Consider the following 27,783-nt stretch of genomic DNA (forward strand, 5'->3'; position numbering starts at 1 on the left):
AATTTTTTTGCCATTAAAAGGGAGTATCTTATCTCTAGTAGAAGACATTCTCACCATAAACCCAACACATGATGGTCCCACCATGTGTTAAAAAAATAAAAAATAAAAAAAACAAGTCATGTTTGGTAATTCTTTCTTATTTAATGAGAGAATAATTTCTCAAACTTAAAAGCCGTTACTTTTGTATGAGTCATATAGCCCTGCCACAACTCTTTATTGCTACTGAATGAAAAAAATATGTAGAGAAGAGATGACATATGGATAGGACATACAACTGGTTTTCTACAATTAAATCTTCAAATTTCATTTACTGAAAATGAAGTAACTAATTACTGTCTACTACTATCACTTCTGGCAAATGCCGACAAATGCCTAACGAATTGCTAATTCTTCAGTCAGATATTCTCACTTCAACTCCAAGAATGTCCTTAACCATCTCGTATGTCACGAAAGCAATAGCTATAGAAGGGACCACCTGAAACGAATAGAGTGGGATTGCAATCAAAATGCTTCTCTGTTGCATAAGCTCACTCATTACGTATTTGATGCTATTAATTAAGCTTTCTCTTCTGAGACTAAGAACTATTGTCAATCAAACCCGGGAAATTGATGCAAAAAATGTACCCAAGTTTTTGTTACCCGCAGTTTACATGGGATTGTGGATCCAGAATTCCAAATTCATACCAGTTGGAAAGGGTATGTAGATAAATGAACTTGATCATAGAGCATTGTAACATGACAAGGAAGTTATGCAAATGGCCAAACAGATCGACTGACCTTAACCGAATTGGGCACTAAGCCCTTGTATAATGCACCCAATCCCTCATGCTGCACAGTTTTCCTGAATGCATCAACCATGCCAGTATACTCAGCTTTGCTCTTCCCTTCACCAGCAACAACTGAAGCAGCATCTTTCCAACCCACCATCTGCATTCTTCGGCGAATGACATCAAGAGGGTATGCCACTGTCTGGCCAACAGTTCCAGCAGCAGCCCCACATGCAAGCCTTGTGGTCACACTTAGCTCAGAATCTTGAGCTATTCCAAATGGTTTAGATCGAATCAACCAGTCTTTGAGAGATTCATACACAGAAAAATTAAGACCCACATACGGTATCTGCAGATAAAATAGTATTTTCATGCAAAGATAAAATCGGAAATCCTTAAAAACAGATAACATGACATGAATAATCTGTAGACCCCTAGAATCAGAGGTTAACACAAATATATCTATTTCAAGAATCAAAGTTGTTTGCTTACAACTCCTATGACTGAAGGCAGCCATCCTTTATACAAAGCTCGCGGGCCTTCTTCCCGGAAGACTGTTGAAAGAGCATGAAAAATTCCTCTGTACTGGGAAGGAGATCCTTCTGTCTACAGAATTTTTGCAAATGAATTAAACTTATGGCCAACAAAGCAAACGATTTAATGAGGAATCCTCATCTTCCACAAACAACACTTCTAGAAGCAAATCCAAATAAACCAAAATTCCAAAAGAACTTTCTTTAGCAATACCTGGACAGTTAGCCGTCCTCGTACCAGGTCCATAGGATAAGTTGCAGACATGGCAATGATTCCCGCACATGCACCAGCTCCAAGACGCAGAAGAGGAGTAAGCTGAGCTTCTTCTGCAAAAAAAAAAAAAAAGTGGGGTTGGGGAATGAACATCATCAACCACATAAGCACCATTGAATGACAATGACAAAGCCTTGGAAGGGTAGGAAAGCACATTTATTACGAATTACATGTACTGGACAAACAATTTACATCAACAAACACACACATGATTAAGAATATACACTGTTTATTTATACTACCAGTAAAGGATTCCTTTGGTCACAATTCCTTCTTCTTCTTTTCCAAAATGCCATTATAGGAAAGGATAATTTACAATAAAAAGATAAAAACTGACATGCCATTACAAGAGACAGTTGGCCGAAACATCTACCTTTCTTTTCTTCTCAGCTATCTCTTTATTTATCCTTTTTCACAATTTTTTCTCAATTCAAAAATTTCTACTTTATTTATCAAAACACCCACTTTTAATATAAATAATTACTTGAAAAAAATAAAAAAGCAGACTGATAAGCAACTGCTAATAATTCTAATATGGATAGAAAACTGTATTCAGATAAGTAATTCATTGGGAAGATTCAAATGTCCTTTTTAAATATTAACATTTAAATCAGCAACATGAAATGATCAGATCACCGCGTCATGATGAATAAAATTGTTCTCATGCACAAAACTCTTCCATTAACAAAATTTTCTAGTGTGTTCCCCATGTAATTTTGCCATAACGTGATCTCTACACTACTATAAAGATAGACGGAACATCTAAGTCCTCTTTTTATGCTGTATCGGACCTTCTAAGTCTAACAATGTTCTGATGCATAAAAGAGTGATTTAAGGGAGAGTTGTTTTGGTTGTACCATTTCCAGGTTGCTGCTGGTAGAGCCATAAAATACCCCTGCATTAGTATTAACTAATAATTAGAGGGAGCCTTGTATTGAATTGACAAATTTACAACAGACAAATGAAATAAATATCAGAAAATAAATGTGCAGAAGCATACTTAGATGCTTCCTCATAGCTAAAGAACTTCACTGCTGAATTTGGGACAATACGAGCACAATTAGTTCCGTTTCCTTTAAACATTCCTCTTAAACCTTCAGTTCTCCATATATATTTTAACCCTTGAATTGTTCCGTTGTATTTTATATCGTGACGATTTTGAACCTGCATTTTCCAAAAGCAATTCGTTTAATTCACTGAACAGCAAAGCATAAAATCAACATAATCTCCCCCTCGAACGTATGTTTATCTACATTCATACACCCAGCCATCCACACACCTGATCCTCTGCTTTAGGAAAACAGAGTTGATAATCAAGAATTTGAAAAAAAGAAAAAAAAGGTTGCATCATGAGACTATACATCTAAACATACATTTAATGACAGCAATAAACATCATAACATTGGACAAAATGCTGCTTGTTCCATTCCTATGTAAATACTATAAAAATCTTTTGGTAAGGACGGTGGGGATGGAGAAGTAGTGGAGGAGAATGGTTAACAGCAAAAAGATAATAGTAGTAGTAATAAACTTAGTAGGAGTTACCTGCAGCAGAATCTTTAATCTTTCCAGAGGAGCCACAGCTGTTCGTGACCTATAAAAGAAAGTAGATATATAAGGCTTGGCTTTATCAAAATGCAAAGATAAAAACCCATTTCATACATGCACATTATAAGGTGAAATCTGCCTCATCAATGCCAAGAAAAAACTATAGCCTACAGGGACTTGGCTTGTTTCGCAATTTCACTGACAAATACTAATAATTTTAGTAGTATTTTTAACGAACATATTCACATGTCCACAAATAGATATCCCCACACAGCAGTTGACTCTCATCCCAATGATCAACTGATGCAGTAATTCAGTAAATGTCAAAGGAAATTGTATTTACTGGATAAAAAATTATATTTACGCAATTTTTTTTGAACAAATTAACATTCTTCAAAAGATTTTGGATGAAGTCCCAAAGCATTATATTTTAAACTTCGTCTCAGCTTCTAAAGTTTTAAAGTTGATACTAGGATGTTCAAAATTAGTTGTGGTTGACATTAAGAGGGGTAAAAAAACATACTTTAGGAGACTTGTTTATAGTTGTCCACCACTCTTTAAAAACTTATTTACATCAAAATAGACTGAAGCTTAACATATTTTACCCTTAAAAAAGGGGGTGTATTTTACCCATAAAAAAAATTATACCACTTTTACAATTTATTTGTTTGGAATAAAAAATATATAAAAGAGTGCGATGAAGTGTGTATTTTATTTTTTATTTAAAAAAAGTTATATAAGAGTGGTATAAATTATAATGTGTAATTATCATTTATCTACGGGATATGAAAGTGACTTTGAGTTGTGCTCACTGCATAATCCCATGCTCTTAACATACTATCAAGTATCAAGTAGTCAACAGGGTATTTCTACTTTGGAGTTACTAACGAAATTTTATTTGAGTAAACACCATTTTTAGTCCCTGTCAATATCTACGAAGTCTTTTTTAGTCCCTGGCAATAAAAAAGGACCAAATTGGTCCCTAAAATTACAAAAAAAGGGTCATGTTAGTCCTTATGTCAACTCCCAAATATGTAGAGTGGTCCTTTTCTTGTACTCTCAGGGACCAATTTGGTCCTTTTTTATTGCCAGGGACTGAAAAGGACTTCGTAGATATTGTCAGGGACTAAAAAGGGTATTTACTCATTTTATTTTTACTGGCTAAAGATGGAAAAATAAAAGGACATAAACAATGCAATTGAATATTTTATCATAAAACCGGATTGGAATAGATGGTTGGACTAGTTTAAACCAATTTTAAACTGATTTGAACCGGTATTAAATTAAACGGGCACTGTTCCCTAGGTTGATTGGGACGCGTATCCTGACATAAACGACGAATAAAGAATGCATATAACATTAACCGTTAAAACATGAAAAAGCATGTAAGTTATTTGTATTTATTTTTAAAATAATGTCGTTTTGTTATTGAAATTTTAAAAAATTATAAATATAAAGATTATTATAACTTTAAAATAAATTAAAATTACAAAAATATTATGATTTCCATCCCAAAACAACATCGTATTGAACTTACTGCAGATAACTTATCTGGAGTAACCGCCGGAAAAAAGAATGAACCCTTAAAACATATAATACTTATATTATGCTTATTACATTTGTCAATATCAAGTAGGGCCAATATTTCGATATTAACGGCGAGTTTAATAACACTAATTCCAACAATAGCTCTGCAAGATTTCTTTACATTGCATAGAGATAGGAGATAAGGGTGAGACCGGTAAGAACTAAAAACAATCCTGAGAGAAAAATCGATCAGATTTAAATAGAAGACCGGCCTACACCTAGTAAATGATCACAGCATAACGATTTCATGATCTCGAACATGCAAATGCTTCAATAATCAAAGCATCACAAAGAAGCTATCGTTGGATTGAAGAAAACAACAAACGAAAACGAAGGACCGAAAGCAGAACCAAAAATAACTTCCAAGACCAAAAGAAGAAGGGAAAAAATGAACAATATCGAGAAAAAATGAATGGAGAAAAGCAACACTAGCAAAAAGTGCGTGCAACGTCCACCAAAAGAAAGAATCAAGAAAAGAAAATGAAAGAAGTGAAACTTACACTCCACCAGCGATTCCACCGGCGACGAGAGACTTGCAGATGCTGATAAGCGCGTGAGTAGGAGGTTTCACACCTTCAACGGCAAGCTTTGCTTCGCCGGCGATATTGACGGTCGTGGAAACAGCAGCCTCATGACTGGTCTTTCCGGCAGCATCTTCGGACGCCATTGATGCCGGAACCCCAGAAATGGCTGTAAGAAACGAATTCTATCGAGTGCGTATGATGGAGGATTAACGCTAGCGGAGAAAGAGAATTTGCATTAGAAAGAAAAGGCAATGAAAGGAAAGTAAACGGTATAACAGAATAGAAACGAAAATAACCTTGTTCCCGGATTTTACTTTTGAAAAGCGTTTATTATATGCGCGCGTCTCCATCATAACGTGTGATCTGTGACTTCTGGCTTGGTATTTCTGTAATTCCGAGCCCTTTTATTTTTGTTTATTCTTTATTCTTTATTTTTTGTTTTAGTTGGCAGAGTCGTCAAGCAAAGAACAACCCACTATTTGCTTGTGCCATGGCGCCTGGCGCGTTTAAGAGGGTAACCACTAATTTAAAATGTCCATGTCCTCCAGTGGAACCTATCTTTCCCGAACCCATGCATCCAGTATTTTTTTATTTTATATTTTAAGTTTTCATTTATGGGTTCTCTTCTGTGTCAATGTAGATAATTTATCTACAGTGAGGCCCAAAACGACATCGTTTTGAAGCTGAAATTATGTTATTTTTCTAATTATAATTTATTTCAGGGTTATAATAATATTTTTTATTATAATTTTTAATTTTCAACCCAAAATGACGTCATTTTGGGAGCGAATATAAATAACTTATCTACGTTCACTTCGTTTATACTATATTATATTTCAATGTGTGGAAAGTTTTGTCATTTGTAATGATTTAGATTGTTTTCAAACTTGTAAACTTTTTGTCTTAAATAAAGTTTAAAAAAAATTTAAACTATATGTGTCATGGGTCGAGTGAGATTTGTCTTAATTAAATTGATTGGCTAAAATTAGGGAAACCAATCAATTGGATTGATTGGATAAAAAAAAAGAAAATTATCCAATAATATTATTGGGAAGTGATGAGACCCTAATCAAAGGGTTGATTAGCCATCATATTTATTTCTATTTTTCCTTATTTAAATGAACATTTTTCTTATTTTGCTACGTATATATAAAATCCTGGCCGAAAATTATTACATTCTTTAGAAAGTTTGCTGATGTGTTACTATATTTTTTTGTTTGGTAATTGGCTTTCGTACACATATTTCTTCTGTTCTTTGTCTTTTTTTTCTTTCTCTTCTTCTCAAGCTGTTCTTCCGCCTTATGTATTTCAAATATGATTTTATAAAGGATATTGTATTTAAGATTTTATTGCATTCTCATGATTTTTATTTTTTTTTGAAATATTTCAATCGGTTCATTGTTTCGCTACTAATCCGATTAGGAGAGAGTTCAGGATTAAAGCTTTAAACTCCTTCAAAAGTGGTACGGGGGAGATTCGAACACATCATAATTTTTTTTTAAAATTTTACATAAAACTTCCACCTATTAATTGCTACGTTATTTAAAGAGGATGTTACAAACATATTTAAAAAAAATTATTTATAATTAAATTAGTTTATAAAAAAAAAATTAAATGTTAAAAAATAGTTTTATTACTTTTATAAATCAAAAAATGGTTTCTAAAAAATTTAAAATATAATATCATAAAAATACCTTAACCTTGTTTAAAAAGGGAGGGGTTATATTTACAACCCAAATAGTTTACAAACTCTTACAATCATATCTTAACCCTTGATTTTCGCCAATCAACGGTTGTCATTTATTGTGAATTAATAATTAATTAATAAATTTAATTTGCAAAAATCTTAACCGTTGATTGACAGAAATCAACGGTTAGATACGATTATAGTATCAATCCAAAATTGAAGTAAAAATTGTTTTTTTTTTTTTAATTCTCTTAGCTATTGAGCCACTTGAACCAGACTCCTTGTACTTCCGCTCCTTTGCTTCCAATTCCTTCTCTTTCATCGCCGCAATCGCCGCCATCTCCGCTTCCTTTGATTTTTTTTATCGGCGGCCGCCCTCTCCTCGGCGGCTCTGGATTCCTTCTTCGCCTTGGTAGCGCGCACCAACGACACAATCTCCTTCTCGGCCGTGTCGTTTTGGAAGAAGTCGCTCTCTTGTGCGTGAAACAGAATGGTGGCAGTGAGGATACGATCAAGTTCTTTTTTTCTTTTTTTTTTTCTTGATTGTTCTACCTCTTGAGTTTATGAGAGCGAGCAAATTAAGATGCAGTTGCAGCAAAAAGAATAGAAGAGGATATCACGAGGGTAATTTCGGCCAAGATTGCTTTCTCAACAGTGCGAATGCCCTGCTTTCTGGACCAAATGGAAAAATTCCATGCAAATGGGATAGATGGGCATCCTTGCGAAATCTGTCTACCAAACGAAGTCTTTGAGGATTGACAAGTTCATTTGCCTAGCTAAATTGTAGGATCTCCTGAACCAAATAGGGCCTAAAAAATATATATGCAAAGGAACTTGTAGTTATATATTCTATGCTCAACTCGGACTTTAATTTCGGGTCAGTTATCAAAGAAATTAATTAATTATTTTAAATACAACAGAATAATGCGTGGTGGGGATAAAATTCAACAGACAACCGTTATTTGGAAAGTTTATTAAAATTAGAGATGGATCTCAAGACTAAAATCCTCCAACTCTCGTGATATAAAAGTATCTTATAAGTTATGAGTTTAAACCTCAGTTCTCCCATTGTATTAAAAAAGACAAAAAACAAAAAAAGCATCTTATAATCACTAGCTCGTCTCCAAAGTAATTGACTGACGATCAATATATTTGACATAGGCTTTTAAATGTCCTTAGTTTCCGAAGCTTTATCACAAATAAAGGGCCAACGCACATTTGAGACACATGCAATAAGATTATTTTGCTCCTGCTGCTTCGGAGCAATTTGTTGCCACCTGAGTACTTATTTATGTACTTAACATATACATATTAAGTACGCGTGATTCATAATGCAATTTCAATTTTTAGTTTGATATAACGATAAGTCATTGATCCGCAATCTGCAACTTTGACGATTATCTGACATCATCAATAATAAAAATAACGGAAAGCTGGCCTGACTCTTTCGTTATGCCCATGAACATTATTCGAAAATGACATTTTTTTAGGAAATATCTTGCTTCCCGTGATTCTATCAATTGAGGTTCCCCTCCTTCCTCTTCGTAACGAACATAATTAAAAGAAAAAGAAAAAGAAAAAAGAAGCCAGAAATTAGTCAAATTACCCTTTTTAAAAAAATCGCTGACTTGCATTTAAAAGAAAAATATTTGTTACACTATCTCTGATATGTATCATGTATCAGTGAGAAGGATCATATATATTTTTAAATAATTACCATTAACTTATTTATTTTATGTTATAATTTATAATAATTTAATTTAAATACAAAGAAATGTCCAGATAAAAAATTTATAGTTACCCGTATTTTATGAAAAGTTAAAAAAAGAAAGAGGATAAATTTCTTTCTTTACTTCTTTTCTCATTAAAGGAAATAAGGAATATGTAAGATGGAACAAACAAAATGAATTGTAAGATATATATGGAAACATGACATAGAATAGAACACAAATAAAAAATCTTAAAAATTACCGTTATCAGAAGAATTTCGTCCAATCACTACTCACCCTAAGAATTAGTCTCTTCTTACGAAAAAAATAAAGAGAAAAGAGATTAAGGAGAAAGACTAATCATTACAGCTAGTTTTGTTCAATCTCAATTGTTCCTACATAAGTTTCTCGCTGGTTGGTTTGAGATTAAGGAGAAAACGAAATTACCCTACTCGCTTTTTCAGATTTGCAAGAGAAAAATAGACGGGACAATCCTCTTGGCTAATTCGTGGTTTTTTGGGCCTTCGAAGCTACAGTGGAGGCCCATAGAAATATAGCAATAACTTGGACTTGGACACCAACTTATCAAAAAGAAGTTTTTTTTTTGATACAGTCTAAAAGGAGGGAACAGTGACCATTGTGCCACTGTTCCCACTGTTATTTACCTAAATGCCACGCACCTGAACTTTTTTCCCAAACTGTCACGCGGGCTAGTTCGCTGGGAGTAGTAGCGAACCAGGCATGATGATGTGTCAGTAAGCTGGTGGTGCTCAAGTTCGCTTGTGTCAGTAGCGAACTTGGGTGCAATAAAGCCTGCAACGTATTTTGAGTTCGCTGCCTATGCAAGTGACCTAGATGGCACGTGTCTGACCCCAACCAAGTTCGCTGGGGACCAAGGCGACCTAGGTGCCACGTGGCAGTTCCCTAGAAGTCCGCTGCCTTGGTCAGCGAACTACATGCCGACAGTTACAGGTCGCTGGGCCATAAAGCGAACTCAGTGTTATTTAAACCCCCTTCCTCGACAAAGTCAGTCATTCATTCTCGTTCGTTTTCTTAAAAGGAAATTTCCATTTCTGTGTGTGAATTCTATTTCAGTACATAATGAGTGAGAATAACAATGATGTAATATGCCTTCTATGTTACAATGGGAGAAGATATTTTGGACCGAACGGTCAAGTGTTTGAAGGAGATACAAAGATCTTCCGCATGAGTCCGCGTTGCAAATATAATGAGCTCAAGAAAATAATATACAAGAAGTTGAGATTACAACGAGGTCAATCCTTGTCTCGACTGATTGTTAGATGTGCTTCTGGTAACCCCGTGCAATGGGTTGCTGTGGAGGTGGTTGAGGATGAAGATGTGTCACTAGTAGTTGATGCATTTCGACAGCATGGAGAGTCCTCATACATCGAGTTATATGCGGAACTAAACAACGGTGGAGAGGCAAGCACTCAATGTTTCATCCCTACCAGTCACTCCATACACATTAACAAAGAGCCGGAAGTAGATGCGGAAGATATAAATGTGTCACCCCCACCATCATCACCCCCAATAACACAACCTTTAGACGTGATTCATGCCAATGAAGTAGATGATCCATCGGGGCGTACTGATAGTTCCGAGGAGGAGGTTGATGAAGGTCTAGTCCCTGAAAGTGACTCGTCGGATACAGACGTTGATGGTGATTTCGAGTTGGAAACGTCCACTGCTTTGGTTGAACCGATTCCATCACCGGGTATTGTTGGTGCGCATGACCCACCACCTGCTGCAGGTTAGGTAGTTTACCATTTGAGTTTTAAGATAGTTTACTGTTTCAGTTTAATTATATTTTTATGTACTTAACGACATTGTGTGTTAAAAAGCAGTGGATAATGTTCCATTTTGGTCGGAAATACCACATTACACGAACATTAACTGGGCACACCCCGATCAAGAGTGTGATGACATGCAAGGGGCACAAGTACCAAATTGGCAAATGGGACCAGCAATTTGAAAGCAAGCAGGATGTACAAATGGCCATCAAACAGTATTGTATGGCAAAAAATCGCACAACTGTCGTACTAAAAAGTGATACGCAAAGGCTGATAATGATTTGTCAAAATCACAATGATGGTTGTCCGTGGAGGATGCGAGCATATCTGAAAAAAGGCGGTCATGAATGGATAATAGGCGTGTGGAACAACATCCATACATGTGTATCTCAAACACTTTCACAGGATCACAAACAACTTAACTCTAGTTTCATTTGTGAATTGATCATCACTAAGTCAACCATCTGGTAAATGTTTAAATTAATATCGTGAGTGTAACGCTAATACGTTGTTGTTTGTCAAACCGCAGAAATGATACGTGAAGAGCCTAGTGTTAAAATTGGGTTAATACAGGAGAGGATGCATCAAATCTAGGATTTCATATATCATACAGAAAAGCCTGGAAATCAAACAGAAGGCAATTGTGAGGGTATTTGGGGATTGGGATGAGTCGTACGCGTTTCTGCCAAGATGGTTGGATTATATGTTATTGTTTTCTCCTGGGTCTGCCTATAAACTGGATGTGAATGAACATAGGATTGATGGTCGGCTCGATGGTTCGCACAAGGTGTTTAAAAGGGTTTTTTGGACATTCAAACAGTGTTGTGATGCCTTTAATTATTGCAAGCCTATGCTCCAAATCGATGGGACACATTTGTATAGAAAATACCGCGGAACGCTAATGATCGCTACAGCTGTTGACGGTAACAATTATGTCCTGCCTGTAGCGTTTGCTGTTGTTAGTTGTGAGAATATTGACAATTGGTCCTGGTTTTTTGCCATGTTACGGATCCATGTGACTCAGAAAGATGGAATATGCCTTATTTCTGATCGACATGCAGGTATATTGGCAGCCGTCAATAATGTTGCGTTAGGGTGGCAACCACCCAGAGCGTACCATGTTTTTTGCGTGAGACATCTGGCAAGCAATTTCAATCATAAGTTCAAAAACATCATGTTGAAGAAGCAGTTAAAGAAGTTAGGTATGGATGTCACTAGAATTTTTTTATCTAGTTACAATGATCGTACGACGCTGATGTTATTAGTTATTAACAATTATGTGTTGTCATATACAGGCTACACTACATCGCGATTGGATTTTGACGCTGGTTTGGAAAAATTTAAAGAATCAAGCCCACAGATAGCAGCATGGATTGATCGAATTCCGAAGGAAAAATGGAGTATATCATACGATGCCGAAGGAAGGCGATTTGGCCACATGACTACAAACTTGTCGGAGTTGTTAACAAGGTTCTTAAAGGTGCCAGAAACTTACCAATCACGTCTTTGGTGCGCATCACGTACGCTAGGCTGAACAAATATTTTTTGGCCAACGGGCAGGAGGCTCGGGAAGAGATGAACAAAGGTAATCGTTTCGCCGAAGTGTTCTGGGTTGAATACGTTAAAAAACAACAAAATGCTGCAACACACTTTGTTACGTCGTATGACATACAAAAAACACGATTTGGAGTTCAAGAGTCTTACAATCAAAGAACTCATAGAGGCGGAAAGAAATGGTGGGTTTCATTGCAGGATCGGGCCTGTCAATGTGGTGAGTTTACTGCTTTTAGGTACCCATGTAGTCATGTGATTGCTGCGTGCAAATCAGTAAATCATGACCCCTTACAATACATTGATCCTGCATATAGTGCATCATATCAATGCCAGGTATATTCCGGGCAATGGTATCCAATTGGTAATGAAGACTTTATCCCACCCAGCCAAGCCCCAACCATTCTCCCGGATGTGTCACTTAGACGTAAAAAAGGCAGGCCGCGAAGTACCCGAATCCGTAACGAAATGGATCAGCGCGAGGGTGTGAGCCAGCAGGTAAGATGTGGTTATTGTAGGGTTGTTGGCCATGACAGACGTCGTTGTCCATCTCGCCTGCAAGGCAATTAAATGTTGCGTGAAACAAACTTGTCGAAACGTTGGTTACCCTCTCCTGCCTGTGTGTTGTCACACGTTTTTTTGTTTCGTTTTTAATTATGCCTGTTTTTATTTGATTCTGGGTTGTCGTTAGTCGTGAACTTTAGTGAATGTAATATGTTAATTAATATGATCATAACACCACATGAAGTATGAATAACATAATAGTCAGCAAACATCAATAAATGGAAATCCAAGGATGGAGTCCAAAACAGATCATTTAAATACATATGAATGCTCTGATAAAATAAAAAGTCCTATGATAAAACAACAAATCACTGCTGTTGCGGCCGTCCACGATACTTGGCACAACGTGCCTGGTTATGCTCATATGGTGACAAGAAACAGCGCTCCCTGGCCTGTCTATCTGGATTACGCCTGACCACGTCTTCATTGTCTCCTCCGGGTGCAACGGCTGCTTCTGCTCCTGCGTCTGCATCAATATCGTCGAAAGTACCCGCAATGTCCTCCTGCGCAAGCAAACCTGTAGGACCAGATGAGAGTGACTGAAAGAAGTCGGCCGAAAATGCCTCCGGTGTGGCCATGACGGCAGGGGAATCGAATGTGGGTATGTAATCCTCTGTGAACTCTTCCAGACCGGGCTGAGACGGACCACTGGACTGTCCTGGAAACTGGCTGTGCTCGTGCATAGAAGGCTCAGCATGAGAATAAGATGGACCGCTGGTCTGACCTGGGAACTGCTGATCTGGGAATGGCTGAGTGAAGTGTGGCTGATATCCAGGGTACGACTTCGTCGGTGCTGAAAACCATGGGTACCCGAAGTGAGTCGATGTCCCGCTAGGCTGAGACGGCCCGCCTGGGGGAGGCCACCAGTAAGGCTGCGACAGACCGCCTGGGGGTAAGCTGGGGCATAAAACTGACCGGCTAGATGGGAGGAAGAGACTGCACAAGCACAGGCCTATCAGCCATAGCGGGAGCCTGATGATGTAGTGGCAATCCCTCGTGGCGTGCACGCTGGCTAACACGCGGGTGACGAGGCGGTTCCACTGTCTGAACCACTGCCGGCGGAGGTGCAGCCTCTCCAGGCTCTGTCAGTCTGCCAAACTCCTCGAATGCAGACATCATCTGAAGGGTCTCATTGTATATCTGGCGATATGTGAATGCTCCTTGTGCCTCGTCTGATGCCATATGCAGAACAGTCTCCATGCGATCACTCTGTGAAGCGAATATAATGTTAAATGTATGATGTAATTAACAAAAAAAATTAGTTGTAACAATATTAATGACAAGGGCTAAAATTAACATACCACATGAGAACGAATGGTCGATCTCTGCATCATCCATCTACGCGTATGCTGAAAATACCACTGCATGTACGTGCTGTTGAGAGACAGATGACCTTCTCCCTGCAAGGGCTGTAGACCTTGCACAACGAGGGCATCCCTGGAATGCCACTGCGCTATATAAAGTCCATGTCGGTCCCTCCAGTCAACATCACCTTTACCAGTCAGGGTGATGGTCAGTAGCTCTGAACTCATGAATGGATCGCTCGGTATCGGCTGCCTATAATGAAATTGCCTCAGCACTCTTTCCGGCTGCTGGTAGACAACTATCTGATAGTGTATGAGTGGGCATACAGCTAACCATCTGCGTGACTCCTCGGACGAGGGCGGATGCCCATCGAATCCGTCGTATGGCCTCCACTGTATCCTGCGGATATGCATAAAGTCAATGTGATGACGATATCGTCTGATGTGGGAGTAACGACGTCGTATGGACACATATTCATTAAACCTGCAAAACAATAACACAATAAAAATTACTAATTAACGTAACAGACAGTAAAAATGAAGACAAACAAAAAAGCCAGACATACCTTGCTCCGAAAATAGCATCTGGATCAGTGATCTCTGGGATTCCTGGGGAGATAGTAGGGAAACGTGTCCATGCCCACAATTGTAGTAATAGAGTACAGCCACCCATATCCGATCGTCCTGGGTCAGTAACCTTGCACAACTCCCTGTACAAAGTAGCCAGGACAGCGGAACCCCAAGAATACGTCCTAGTCCTCTGAAAATCATCCAAAAATAGGAGATACTGCGCATGGACGAAGCTAGATGCAGTCTCAACGAAGAGGCAACCACCTATAATGCGCAAAATCAATGCACGTGTGTATCGCATACGGTCAACTTCATTGCCAGACCATTCATCCCAATGTAGATACTGTTCCCTCAGAAATGTAAGCAAAATTTGGTTCTTATATAAGTCGCGCTCCCGACGCGGCTGAACGCCCAAAAAATCTCTCATCATCTGGGAGAAGGGATGACCTCCAACGCGGCCAGATACAACCTCTCCATCTGTAGGCAGTACAAGCAGATGGTGGACATCCTCCAGAGTAATCGTCACCTCACCCATGGACATATGGAATGTGCGCGTCTCAAGACGCCATCTCTCCACAAGGGCCGAAATGAGATGGTGATCAATCTGACAATAAAAAATTATTTTACATTTTATCACCTTTGATTAACTATACAACATGTAATTTTTTTATTTATCTACTCTATGTATCACCAACCTCATGGTTGTGCATACGCGCAATGTGATAAAACCCTGCCTGCTGCAGGTAAGGATGGATCTCCTCGGGTATATTTAGATGATCCCATGAAGCGGCGTGTCTGACGTTCAGGACACAATCATCTGGATTTGCGTCACCAGATCTGTTCCATACGTACGTCGAAATTTGTTTCTCCTGCAACGTCAGGAGAGACGACACCAATGGACCAGGGTCAATGAAGGTCTGGTGCGGGTCCTGTTGCGGGTTCTGTTGCTCCATGAATCTATTTACAAATAATAAATACAAAAATTATTAATAAATATATTAATTTTCAAGTTCAATTAATTATTCTATACTCCATAATTAATTACTAATAAATAAATACTAAAAATAAATACTAATTACTAAAAAATAAATAAATAAACACAAACATTGTGGTAAAAGAACTTTGTCACATTTATTTGTCAACCCTATAACAAAATAATTTTATTTAATTCAAATATTTTAATTATTGCATAATCTAAATTTTAGTAAATACAAAATCTAACAAAATTAAAATAATTCTTTTCTAACCTAGATGCCAAGCCTATAAATAATATCAAACAATTAATATTATTAAATTATACATTATTAAAAAGTACTACACCTAATAACATTAACATACATATTATATAAGTCAATGTTCAAAGTTAACACAACTTTTTTTCAATCCTACAAATAAATGATTTTATTTAATTCAATATTATTATTTATTGCATAATTAACAACTTATTAACTACATAAATAGACACATTAACATAGAAAAATATATCCTGACTAAATTCTATTAATAAATAACGCATATAAAATAATTTATTAAATAGATTAATTAAACTATAAAATATTTAACTACTTAAATTAACATGCAATTACTAAACTATTAATATTAGAATAATTCAAATAATAAAATAAATAATATGTCATCTAACCTAATGTGTCATAACATTAATCATAAAAATTATCTTCTTCTAAAACCTATAAATGAATAACGCATATAAAAAAATTTATTACATACATTAATTAAACAATATGTTATTTAACTACTAACATTAAAATGTAATTACTAAACTACTAATATTAAACTAATTAAAATAATAAAACAATTAAAATGTCATCTAACCTAATATTTTATGTTACATATAATATATTAAACAATAACTAAATAACAATAAAAAAGAATAAAAATTAATCAAATTATACATCACTAACCTCAAATGAAGACAAAAAGACCAAATGAGAGAGCAAGAAAATTAAGCGAGAGAGAGAGAGAGAGAAAAGGGGGAGGGGGGACGCGGATGGGAAGGGGGGAAGGGGGGGTTTATATAGGGGGAAAGTAACCGTTGGGCACAGGTCGCCTGCGTGGGCAGCGACCTCGCTTGCATGCTCGCCACGTGGCCTGGCTGGTCAGGCATTAATTGCAACAGAGGTCGCCTGCGTCAGTCGCGACCTCTGACACCACCAGGAAGCTGATAGCTCAGCATCACGAGGTCGCTACGGCTCCAGGCGAACTTGCCCGCGTGGCAATTTGGTAAAATTGTTTCTTTGCGTGGCATTTAGGTAAATAACAATGGGAACAGTGGCACAATGGTCATTGTTCCCTAAAAGGAGTTAGTCGTATTAAAATAGGACTGTAATCTCAAACAAACATTAAATATGTCAGGGTCAGTCCGAGGCTTGAATCTCAAGGGGTTGTATTGGATTGGAATTTTAACAAATTATTTTTGGATAAAAAAAATCCATTGGTATTCAATTAAGATTTTAAAGAATTGAAAAAAAATCACGTGATATTCGATTAAGATTTTAAAAGATTATTTTAGAGTCCGACCAAATCTGTTGGTATTCAATCAGGATTTTAAACAAAGGAAAAATAATCTTGTCGTATTCAAAAATCTGACGATTTTAATGGATTTTCTATTGATGTGGATTTCATAAGACTTTTTAGTAAAAAATATAAATAGGATGCATCTCCCACAATCTCACCCTAACCCCTAGGATTTCTTGAGATTTCTTTATTGTAGTGTCTTATCTTTCTTTTGGCGGGTTGACCTGTTCAAAACCGAGTTCTATGGGAGCTTTGTTAAAGCTAAAAAATAGGTGATTTTTTAGCGATTTTTATCACAAAATAACTCAAAAATAACAAACCAACAAGATTATAATATAATTCATAGCAGATTTTTTAGCAATTTTTGGGAGTTTTTGAAAGTTTAAAAAATAATTTTTCATGCTATGAGTCGCAATTTTTTTTGGCACAAAAATGAGTGATTTTTGTATTAAAAGTAACATAAAATAGTGAAAAAAATAAGGAATTAAAACTCTCAAACCAATTTTCATTTTACATTAATGAAACAATATCAATTTAAAGAAAGATTGAAACTTTCATAATAAGAATCCTATATTTCGTAGCAATACATTTATGAACGAAATTCCTTCGGTATGAGAAATGATTTCAAATAATTTTTGTATCAATAGATAACTAAAAACTTGTTTTTCAAAATCCCCAAAACAATTTAAGGTTTTCAATGTATCGATTGAAAATAATTTAAGAAATACTCTGAACTTTCATGAAATAAAATCCAAAAATTCAGATTCGAAATCTTATTAGAATACTCAATGAAAATATGCATATGATATATGGTTAGAAAACTCTCATCACGTAGAACAAAAATACCAAGGTTTCCAAGATCAATTGCAAATTTTTTTTATCATGAACTTTAGGTTCTATATGCAAATTTAGAATTGTTTTAATAAATAAAAAAATTGGGTTTTGTAATCATATATGTATAGCTCTGATACCAAATGAAGAAGATAATTTTCAACCCATTGTTCAAACCCTAAAGCAGGAATGAGAAAATTCCAATGCGTGGAGGTTAGTATAACTTTAGATATTTAGAGAGTTGTTGCTTAGAAATTTTGAATGTTTATTAAAAATTAATTATATTTTATTGATTGAGAAAATTATATAAGATTTTACTTTTTTTATTAATATCATTGCATTTCTTTGTTATTTTTTATTGACTATTGTAATTTTGAATATTTGTTAAAAATTCATATGATTTTTTAAAATCTTATAAATCTATATTATCTTTTCAAATCTTATAAATTCTATTAAATTCCTTTAAAATTCAATCTTATGAAATCTTGATTTAAAAAAAAAATTTTTTTTTTTTTTAAAATCCCTCTAATTCTAAATAGTAAACAGTCTTTTAAAATCTATAAGATTTTTTATCTCAAAAAAATATTTTAAAATCTTAATCCAATACTCCCATAAAATTACAGTTATTAGAAGAATTTCATCCAATCACTACTCACCCTGAGAATTAGTCTCATTTTACCAAAAATAAAAAATAAAAAGAAAAGAAATTAAGGAGAAATGACTAATCATTACAGCTAGTTTTGTTTAATCTCAATTGTTCCTGCGTAAGTTTCTCACTGGTTTGTTTGAGATTAAGGAGAACACGGAATTACCCTAATCGCTTTTTCAGATTTGCAAGAGAAAAGAGATGGGACAATCCTCTACTTGCCTAATTCGTGGCTTTTTGGGCCTTCGAAGCTTCAGTGGGCCCCCATAGAAATATAGCAATTGCTTGCTGTCTCGGCGTAATCGTAATTCACCTGCAGAATGAGACGTATAAATCAGAGACATTTTTTAATCATCGGCAATGGCGTGCTTTGTTGAGAGAACATTGGGATAAGATATCTGTCTATCTCATCTCCCTCCATCTCCTTTGCAAGGAACAGCAAAAATGCTTATGAAAAAAGAACGTGTTTGAAAAGGAAAGAAGTCTTGTAATCTGGCTACACGCGCATGATATATATATGTTTGTTGGATCTATTATTTTGTTAAAAAAAAAAAAAAAAAAAAAACAAGGGAACAACTGGTTCCAAGTGGACGTGGCAAGTTGGTAATATCCTTCATTCAACCACGTTTCGCTAGGGAGAGTGACCATTTTGTCACGTTTGTAAAAAAAATTTACCAGACTGCCACGCCAACAGTAAATTTTGTCAAAATAACACGCGGTATATTTCGCTACACTGTGTAGCGAAATATGTTGCAAGTAATTCGCTACACAGTGTAGCGAAATATGCCACGTCAGAAACCTCACAAGCAAAAAGTGCCATTCTCAAAATTGTTGAAATTCGCTACATAGGGTAGCGAATTTCGGCAATTTTGACACATGACACTTTTTGCTTCTGACGTGGCATATTTCGCTACACTGTGTAGCGAATTACATGCAAACATATTTTGCTACACAGTGTAGCGAAATATGCCGCGTGATATTTTGACAAAATTTACTGTTGACGTGACAGTCTGGTAACTTTTTTTTTTGCCAAACGTGACACAATGGTTACTGTTCCGTTTCGCTAGACCCACATCACATTGTTAAACTGGCAACATCAGAATATAAATAAGCCCCGGTACAGTGTTAATACTCTTGTACAGAACTACACCTTCGCTTCGGTATTTCCTCCCATCCTAGTGTCATAGTTCACATCATTTTTATTTCCGCATTTAAAGGGCGCACGAATAGTTGGTTACTTACACAACCTAAAAAAAATTTCACTTGCGTTGCGTGCGTATATATTCCTTTTTTCGTGTATTCCTTGCATTTCGACGAGACCACGCTATCCATGGCAAATCCCCCCAAAGGGGAGCCCTTCCCGGAGAACCGCCGTGATGACGACGCCGGAGCCACTTTCGTTCTCCAGTCAAAAGGCAACTAAATGATCACTAACGAACTCATTCTTCAAACATTGTGGGCTTATGATTATGGCTTATTATATATGTATTTTATTTTATGGAATAGGCCAATGGTGGCACGCGGGTTTCCATTTAACGACGGCGATCGTGGGTCCAACCATACTGACGCTGCCGTATGCATTCAGAGGGTTGGGGTGGGGATTGGGGCTCTTTTGCCTGACGCTTATGGGAGTGGTCACCTTCTACGCCTATTATCTCATGTCCAAAGTGCTTGATCACTGCGAAAAAGCCGGTCGCCGTCACATCCGTTTCCGGGAACTCGCCGCCGATGTTTTGGGTGAATATTAACTAATTACTCTCTCTCTCTCTTCATTTTTTAAATAATTAAATCCCGAATTTTCGTACAGATTGTATGTACTATAACAACTTTGTTATTATCACTTTTTCCGTTAAACACGGCAACACGCATCGCAATAGTGTAATTCAAATAACTGACAACTCTCAATGATAACTTCCCCTGTTGTTTCTAACTTTCCCAAACTTTTTAACCATAAACCAAATGTGGTGGTGAGTGGTGACCCAATCTGAATCATTGTACTCTCTGAGGTCACGTCCTTTGTTATTTTTTTTTTGCTGAGACAAAATGTCTGGCCCTCGTTACTAATTAAGGTGGTGTTTGTTTGGGTGGATTTTGAAATAACCCCGTGCAAATGAAGTTGGCATTCCTCAAAGCATATGTTTGGTTGACAGTGAATTGAGTGAACACCCAGGCAAGTTCAATGTCTATCATTCTCATTTTTGTGCCATTTTCCTATGCTTCTGCACTGTTTAGAATCCATTTTCGAAGGTGGTTTTTTAATGAAACCCAGCTAAACCATAAAAGACCCACAACATATGAGACCACAATACCCTCCACATTTGGCAAGCATCGTTCTTTTCTTCTATTGGTAATGATGCTGTTTCATCCTTTTCTTCTCACTTTGGTGTGCATTTCTGTGTTCTTTTGGGGGCTTAGGGGCAGATTCAATTATTTACAGCCTAGAAGTTTAGCACCACTCATATTCTAGGGCATTCGATGAGAAGTTAGAACACAGTTTAGACCCAAGCATCATGATAATGCTGAGAGAAAGAGCTAATTATTCGTTTCTCTATTTGTTCTAAGAAATTAACTAGCCCTTTTCATGTGGCATGCAGTGTCTCTCAAAAATTACAAATAGGGTTATTTTTGTAAAATTACTTAATTTTCTCATCTATATTTTACCTACAACCAAACATAGATTTCTTAAAAGTTACCTAATTTCTCCAGTAAAATTTTTTCTAACCAAACAATTTTTTTTTATATTTTCCTACCTATCTCACTTTCCAACTATTTTCCTATGTATCACATTTCCCTATCATTCTACTCAAAAACCTTCAACCAACCAAATACTAGAGCTAGCTCTTGTTTAAGCTTAAATTAATTTAAATTTGTATGTTGAGAGTTCAGAGTTGAGACATTGGTTTGTTTATGGCAGGATCTGGATGGATGTTCTATTTTGTAATCTTTATACAAACGGCAATCAACTGTGGGGTTGGCGTAGGAGCAATCTTACTTGCGGGCCAATGCATTGAGGTTTGCTTCGCATTCTCATTTCACACTTTTAACAGCTCTTACGTATTTATTGTTTGTTATCCATTATCTACCAGTCTCATTGTCCTTCTATTTTCCTTCCATTTTTATTTTTTTATATGTTAGGGAAAGAAAAACAACAAACTAACTAATGCTACTACATATCTAGGGATACCTATAAAAAAAAACAATAAAAATAAAATTTATTGAATGAAAATAATGTTTTTTTAGTTTTTATTGAATTATTTTAATTATTTAAAAATAAAATCTTAACAAAATTATGTTTTAAGGATATAAAATATTTTTCTAATCAATAGTTTATATTTTTAATTTTCTAACCAATGTTAATAAAACCCTAAAATAATATTTTTTTTTATATTCATCTGTTCATCAATTAGTGAACAATTACTTGACTAATCAAGTTCGTGCATTAGGCCAACCTATTATAAATAGTAAAATAGAACAGGGCTTTTAAAAATACCTATTTAGAAAATAGGCTTGAGGCTTTTTTGTACATGTCTGGCCTATAAGCCTATAGACCGGCCTATATCATATTACTTATTTAAAGAGTAAATACTTTTTTCGATCCTCAGCAAATCTTACGATACTTGCTTTAGTCCCTAGCAAATAAAAAGGCTATTCGTAATCCTTAAGAAAATCAAAATGGACCCATTTTAATCCTTCTGAGGGACTAATGTGGGTCTTTTTTGAATTTGTGAGGGACCACAATTTCAACTAGATGGGTCCATTTTAAATTGGGAAAAATGTTTCTGCAGTTAATGCAGATAACTTATATGCATTTATTCCCAAAACGACGTCGTTTTGGTATTGAAATCTTAAAAAATTATAAATATAAAGACTATTATAACCCTGAAATAAATTAAAATTACAAAAATATCATGATTTCCGTCCCAAAACGACGTCGTATTAACTTACTGCAGATAAGTTTTTTGCAGTAACCGCAGAAAAAGCGAACCCTTTTAAATTTCTTAGGAACCACGAATAGCCTTTTTATTTGTTAGGGACTAAAGCGGGCATCGTGAAATTTGCTGAGGACCAAAAAGGATATTTACTCTTATTTAAAATATAATAAATAAAATTATTATTTTAATAATTTTGAATAATAAAATAATATTATTTTAGTTATTCTTTTAATTGTTGAATGTTTAATAGTCTTAAATAGACTAACAGGCCTAGGCCAAGGCTTTTATTTGTTAAATATAGGTCAGGTCAGACTTGTAATTTGGGGCCTACACAGGCTAATAGGCCAGGTCATACCCAATGCTTTTGACACAAGCCTGACTTATTTAAGTCAAAGCCTAGTCTAGCCCAACCCATTTAACCCCTAATTGTTAGACTTTTTTTATTTACGGGCTCGAATTCCAAACCTCTAATTAAGGAAAGTCAATTACTTATATTTGAGCCAATAATTATTAGTAAACCCTAAAATATATGGGAAATAGTTTTCTCATTTTACATGAGAAGATTTTCTCATGCTACACTCACAATATATGAGTGGGTCCCATCTTAACTTTTTTGTCTTCCCACCTTTTTGTGGACCCCACTCATGTATTGTGAGTGTAACATGAGAAAATTTTCTCATGTAAAATGAAAAAATTAAATCCCTAAATATATATATATATATATATATATATATATATATATATATATATATATATATACTTCACATTAATGACAGAAACGAAAACAACTTGTAAAATTTCTTATAATGTAGGCTTACATGTATTTCTATTGATTTGTTTTTAATATCAGTATTTAATATTTCTTCTTCAAAATTATCTACGTTACATATGTAATAAAAGTAGGTGTACGTGTAACTCATTCTTTTCTCTTTTAACTCTCTTCTCCTCGCAGGATACCACCTACTTTTCAGGATATAAAGTTATCTTTAATTTGCGAAGAAACATTAACTCCTTTATTGAATCTATTATTCGAAAATCAATTTAAAGATTTTATTAAAAATAAAAAACCTTATTTGCTATTATATATATATATATATATATAAAGTTATATTTCTCTTTATGTTGTATAAGAAAAATAAATTTTTTACACACACAAAAGAGAGGTGGTCCCACCTCTATTTTTTTCTCCTCTTATTTGTGGGTCTCACTTGTAATTTTGTTTCTACTACATAAAATAATTATTTTCTTACAATATAAGAAAATTATTTCTCATGTACAAATATATATATATATTCATGGTAGTAGAACAAAGGATGAATCAATGTTAAATTCTAATATATATACTTTATTATGTTTATACTATCAATTTCGTTTTTGACCCATGAATGGAGTTGGATTTTTTTATTTTATTTTTTTGGTACAGGCATTCTTATTATTTATTAGCAAAATTAATTTAGATCCTTTGGAAGCAACGAAGTATTCTGGATCTTTGCGATGTCTTCCTAATAGTTAAGTTATTGAATAAAATGGACTCTATTAGTATCTGTACCTTGTGCTAAAACAACAGTTATAAAGACTGAGCTTTGGAAACTTCCCCCATGTAATTTATTTGAATCATCTGTAGACTGTACACATACACAATCTCTTACCATAGCAGGATATTAATTACCCGAACTAAAGATAATTTTACATTATAATTTTAAGCTTTTACACCACATTAGCTATTCTGAAAAAAATAATTATCTTTTATTTATTGCTGATCTATTATCTGCTTATAAAGATCGTAAGTCAAGATCTATATGCGAAGGACAAATCAAGTTGCTGTGTAAAATTCTGAAGCACTAATGTCTGGCCGTCCTGGATGAAATATTAAGCAAAAGATATCTTACTAGCATCAATTCTAAGCTAATTAGCTTATTAAATCTGATATTTATATTCTTATGCAGAAATAATAATCAATTTAATGATTTTGATTCATGTGGTAAGCAAATGATTTTCGTGATAGTATTTCAATTTTTAATTTTGTCAATTAACTTTTTTGCTTTTCCTTTGTATTGTGAAAGATCCTGTACTCCAGTATTTCACCACACGGATCCCTGAAATTGTACGACTTTATTGCAATGGTGACAGTGATAATGATAGTTCTATCTCAGCTTCCCAGTTTCCATTCTTTGAGACACATCAACTTGTGTTCTCTGTTCCTCAGCCTGGGTTACACCGCTCTTGTGGTTGGTGCCTGCATTCATGCAGGTATTAATAACTCAGTACCCATTAATTACATTTATATTGCAAACAATCAGAGGTTTAATATTGGTTCTCTTTATTTTTGTTGTGCTATATTGTGAATACGATAATTCAAAATTACAGCTGTTACATAAGTTGTCACCACTAACCAGGAATACCTTGATATCTTGCCATAGGTTCATGAATTCTCTTTCTATTCTAGTTCTTGATCGAAGATCCTTTTATCCCATGAACTATTTATAAGTTGCTTCAATAAGTCAGTAAAGTTTATATTTTCCCACATAAAGTTTGTTGGAAGATTGGAGGATAATAAACAGAGATATGATAAGATAACAAATAAAGATGTGATATCTTATCCTAAATCCAATTTGGGATAGGTTATTCTGCGTATTCTTATTTTGCATACCTTTGCCTACCTCTCTCAACACCGTTAGATTACAATCTCATCCAACGGTAGAGATTTGCATAATAAAATAAATTCTTTTTCCCTTTCTTTCTCCTCACTATCTCCCACACTCTTTCTCTCTCCTCCCCTTCTCTCTATTGATTTGTGTAATTTATAACCTGAATTTATATTTGAATCTAAATCCATGCAATGATTAATGGCATAATAGTTCTGCTGGATGAATATAATTTTCAAAATTTCTTGAATCTGATATAATTGAACACGACAGAAACCATAAAATTACAAAAAAATGAAAACCACGAATAACCCTTTATTTGAATTAATCCACGATGACCGTAACGTTTCTACTTTGTTGTTGAAATTTGAAACGAATCAACTTATCTCATTCTTCTTATTTTGTTTATCACTTTGAAGTGGGAAAATGATCTATGTTCTCTCTATGTTACGCCCAACAACAGGCCTACCTGGTTCCATACCAAAGAACATCTGAATTTATTTCTTCTTGACACCCCATTTCAATTTTTTAAGTAAATGCTCATAACAATGGCTGGGATGGGTGAATTGAGAAAAAAGCTTGCACTTTTTTTTGATGCTGAAGCACCATTAAAGAAAGAGAAAGGGGAGGAGAGAAAAAGAGTGAAAGACACTGTGAAAAAGAAAGGGGTAAAAGAGTTTATTTTATTCTGCAAATCTCCACCATTAGATGAAATTGTAATCTAACGATATTGAAAGGTATAGGCAAAGGTAGGCAAAATAAGAGTAGATAAAATAATCTATCCCATCCAATTTAGTTAGGATTGAGAAAGATAAGAATTATCCTTATCATAACTTAGATTTTTTTGTTATTAAACTCTTTTGTATCAAATTTTATTTAAAGATAAATGGAACCCCTCTTAAAGGAAAAGATCCGTTTACAAACTTTTTTTACAAATACACTAAGTTCTCTTGGGAGAACACTATCTTCTCCTGGAAGAAGATAGTGTGACCTAGTGTTCTCCCGAGAAAAGATAGTGTAGTTTGTAAGAGTTTGTAAACAAAAAAGTTTCTACCCTCCCCTCTTAGAGTATCAAGAAAGGAGGAGTTTTTTTAGTAAGGATCTACTTCACTTGTGAACCTCAAAAATTATTGTGCTATGTGTGTGTTTTTATTTTTCAGTTTCTTAACAAAGTTAATAATTATATTTTCAAATAGTTCGAGACATAATTGGGTACCTTCAACATTTGGGTTCATTGAAATGTTTCAATTATTTAATCAATTTTTAACCATTTTGTAGGTACATCGAAAAACGCCCCTCCAAGGGACTATTCCTTAGAACCTAAGAAGTCTGCAAGGGCTTTCAGCGCATTCACTTCCCTCTCCATACTTGCAGCAATATTTGGGAATGGCATATTACCTGAGATACAAGTACGTACAGTTCTTTTTCCCAAGTTGAAATAATTTATTCCGGTATCTTTCATTAGAAAAAAAAATCATTGTAGTATGGCTTGCTTTGCCGAAGAGGCATATAAAATTCTTCCAAATTAGGTGGAAAATTTAGCTTCAAGAGAGAATAGAGGCTTCAAGATATTTAATAAAACTACCCTTATTTTAAAAATGATTTTGGACCTTACTCTGAACATGTCATTTTGAATATAGGCAACTCTAGCGCCCCCTGCCACTGGGAAGATGGTAAAAGGCCTTTGTATGTGCTATGGTGTAATTGGCGTGACTTTCTACTCAGCTGCAGTTTCTGGATATTGGACGTTTGGAAACAAGTCTAATTCTAACATTTTAAAGAGTCTGATGCCCGATGATGGACCTTCTTTGGCTCCAACTTGGGTCCTTGGCCTTGGAGTCATCTTTGTTCTTCTTCAGCTCTTTGCCATTGGCCTGGTAATTAACCTCACAAAGTTCTCTTTTAGTGGAAAGGGTTATCAAACAATACTAAGTTTTGCCATTAATTGGCGTTGGAGTTATAATGTTTATCTCAACGTATAACAGGTTTATTCTCAAGTGGCTTATGAGATAATGGAGAAGAAATCAGCTGACGTGGATCAGGGGATGTTTTCCAAAAGAAATCTTATTCCTCGCATAATTCTTAGAACAATTTACATGATATTATGTGGGACTGTGGCAGCTATGCTGCCATTTTTTGGAGACATCAACGGTGTGGTTGGTGCTATTGGTTTCATCCCTCTGGATTTCATTCTGCCTATGCTTCTATACAACATGACATTCAAGCCTCAAAAATCATCCTTCACTTATTGGATTAACATCTCAATTATGGTGGTCTTCTCGGGTGTTGGAATAATGGGCGCATTCTCTTCCATAAGGAAATTGGTTCTTGATGCCAGCCGATTTAAGCTCTTTGACAATAACGTTGTTGATTGAGCAAATGGATACATAATTCATATGAGAGCGAGAAATAGTTTCCTTAACATGGTTCTTCATGGAGGCTATTTTAATTAAGAAAATGGAAGAATGCACACGGAGACAGCATTTTCAGTGCAACCGTATGATGGTACTATTATAATTATGTATTTCGGAAAATGTATAGTTATAATATTAAAATAATTTTAATAGTATGGTCACTATAGCACTAAAAATACTTCTGCACAGAGATAAAAGCACTGTCCTAGCGTAATACTAAGCTCATAGAACTTGTATTTACTATTTAGTACATGTAAGTGGGAAGTCCATTCTTGTCTATACTCCATAAGAATGAGCAGTCTTTGCTATTGTTTTGTTTCCTTTTTTTTCTTTGATTCATTGGTATGCAAA

General features: G+C 35.2%; 2 protein-coding genes across 2 annotated transcripts; one reads left to right on the forward strand and one right to left on the reverse strand.

Moving 5' to 3' along the window:
- Positions 1–261: 261 nt before the first annotated feature.
- LOC133316428 (mitochondrial adenine nucleotide transporter ADNT1-like) lies at positions 262–5,450 on the reverse strand. Its single transcript, XM_061518174.1, has 8 exons — positions 5,210–5,450; positions 3,120–3,168; positions 2,575–2,738; positions 2,432–2,469; positions 1,515–1,627; positions 1,260–1,373; positions 778–1,116; positions 262–475 (listed from the first exon to the last, which is right to left on the reverse strand). The coding sequence occupies exons 1-8, from the start codon at positions 5,374–5,376 to the stop codon at positions 392–394; spliced, it is 1,068 nt and encodes a 355-aa protein (XP_061374158.1). The 5' UTR covers positions 5,377–5,450; the 3' UTR covers positions 262–391.
- A 14,321-nt stretch (positions 5,451–19,771) lies between these two features.
- On the forward strand, positions 19,772–27,396 carry LOC133316434 (probable GABA transporter 2). The gene is made up of 7 exons (XM_061518182.1): positions 19,772–19,856; positions 19,948–20,178; positions 21,356–21,453; positions 24,437–24,623; positions 26,297–26,427; positions 26,659–26,895; positions 27,004–27,396. Exons 1-7 carry the CDS (start codon positions 19,772–19,774, stop codon positions 27,391–27,393), a joined length of 1,359 nt encoding a protein of 452 aa, XP_061374166.1. The 3' UTR covers positions 27,394–27,396.
- Positions 27,397–27,783: the final 387 nt, after the last annotated feature.

This window comes from Gastrolobium bilobum, unplaced genomic scaffold (genome assembly GCF_033153095.1).
Source record: "Gastrolobium bilobum isolate Gb01-03AN ecotype WA unplaced genomic scaffold, APGP_CSIRO_Gbil_v1 utg19495, whole genome shotgun sequence".
Taxonomy (NCBI): Eukaryota; Viridiplantae; Streptophyta; class Magnoliopsida; order Fabales; family Fabaceae; genus Gastrolobium; species Gastrolobium bilobum.

Bases quoted from the DNA above. Each gene is read 5' to 3' on its own strand.
- LOC133316434 (XM_061518182.1), top strand. From the start codon at position 19,772: ATGGCAAATCCCCCCAAAGGGGAGCCCTTCCCGGAGAACCGCCGTGAT. The intron at 20,179-21,355 runs GTGAATATTAAC...TGTTTATGGCAG, and splicing joins ACTCGCCGCCGATGTTTTGG to GATCTGGATGGATGTTCTAT. The intron at 24,624-26,296 runs GTATTAATAACT...ACCATTTTGTAG, and splicing joins TGGTGCCTGCATTCATGCAG to GTACATCGAAAAACGCCCCT.
- LOC133316428 (XM_061518174.1), bottom strand. From the start codon at position 5,376: ATGGCGTCCGAAGATGCTGCCGGAAAGACCAGTCATGAGGCTGCTGTT. The intron at 2,470-2,574 runs GTATGCTTCTGC...ATACTAATGCAG, and splicing joins AGCTATGAGGAAGCATCTAA to GGGTATTTTATGGCTCTACC. The intron at 1,117-1,259 runs GTAAGCAAACAA...TTTTATCTGCAG, and splicing joins TGCCTTCAGTCATAGGAGTT to ATACCGTATGTGGGTCTTAA.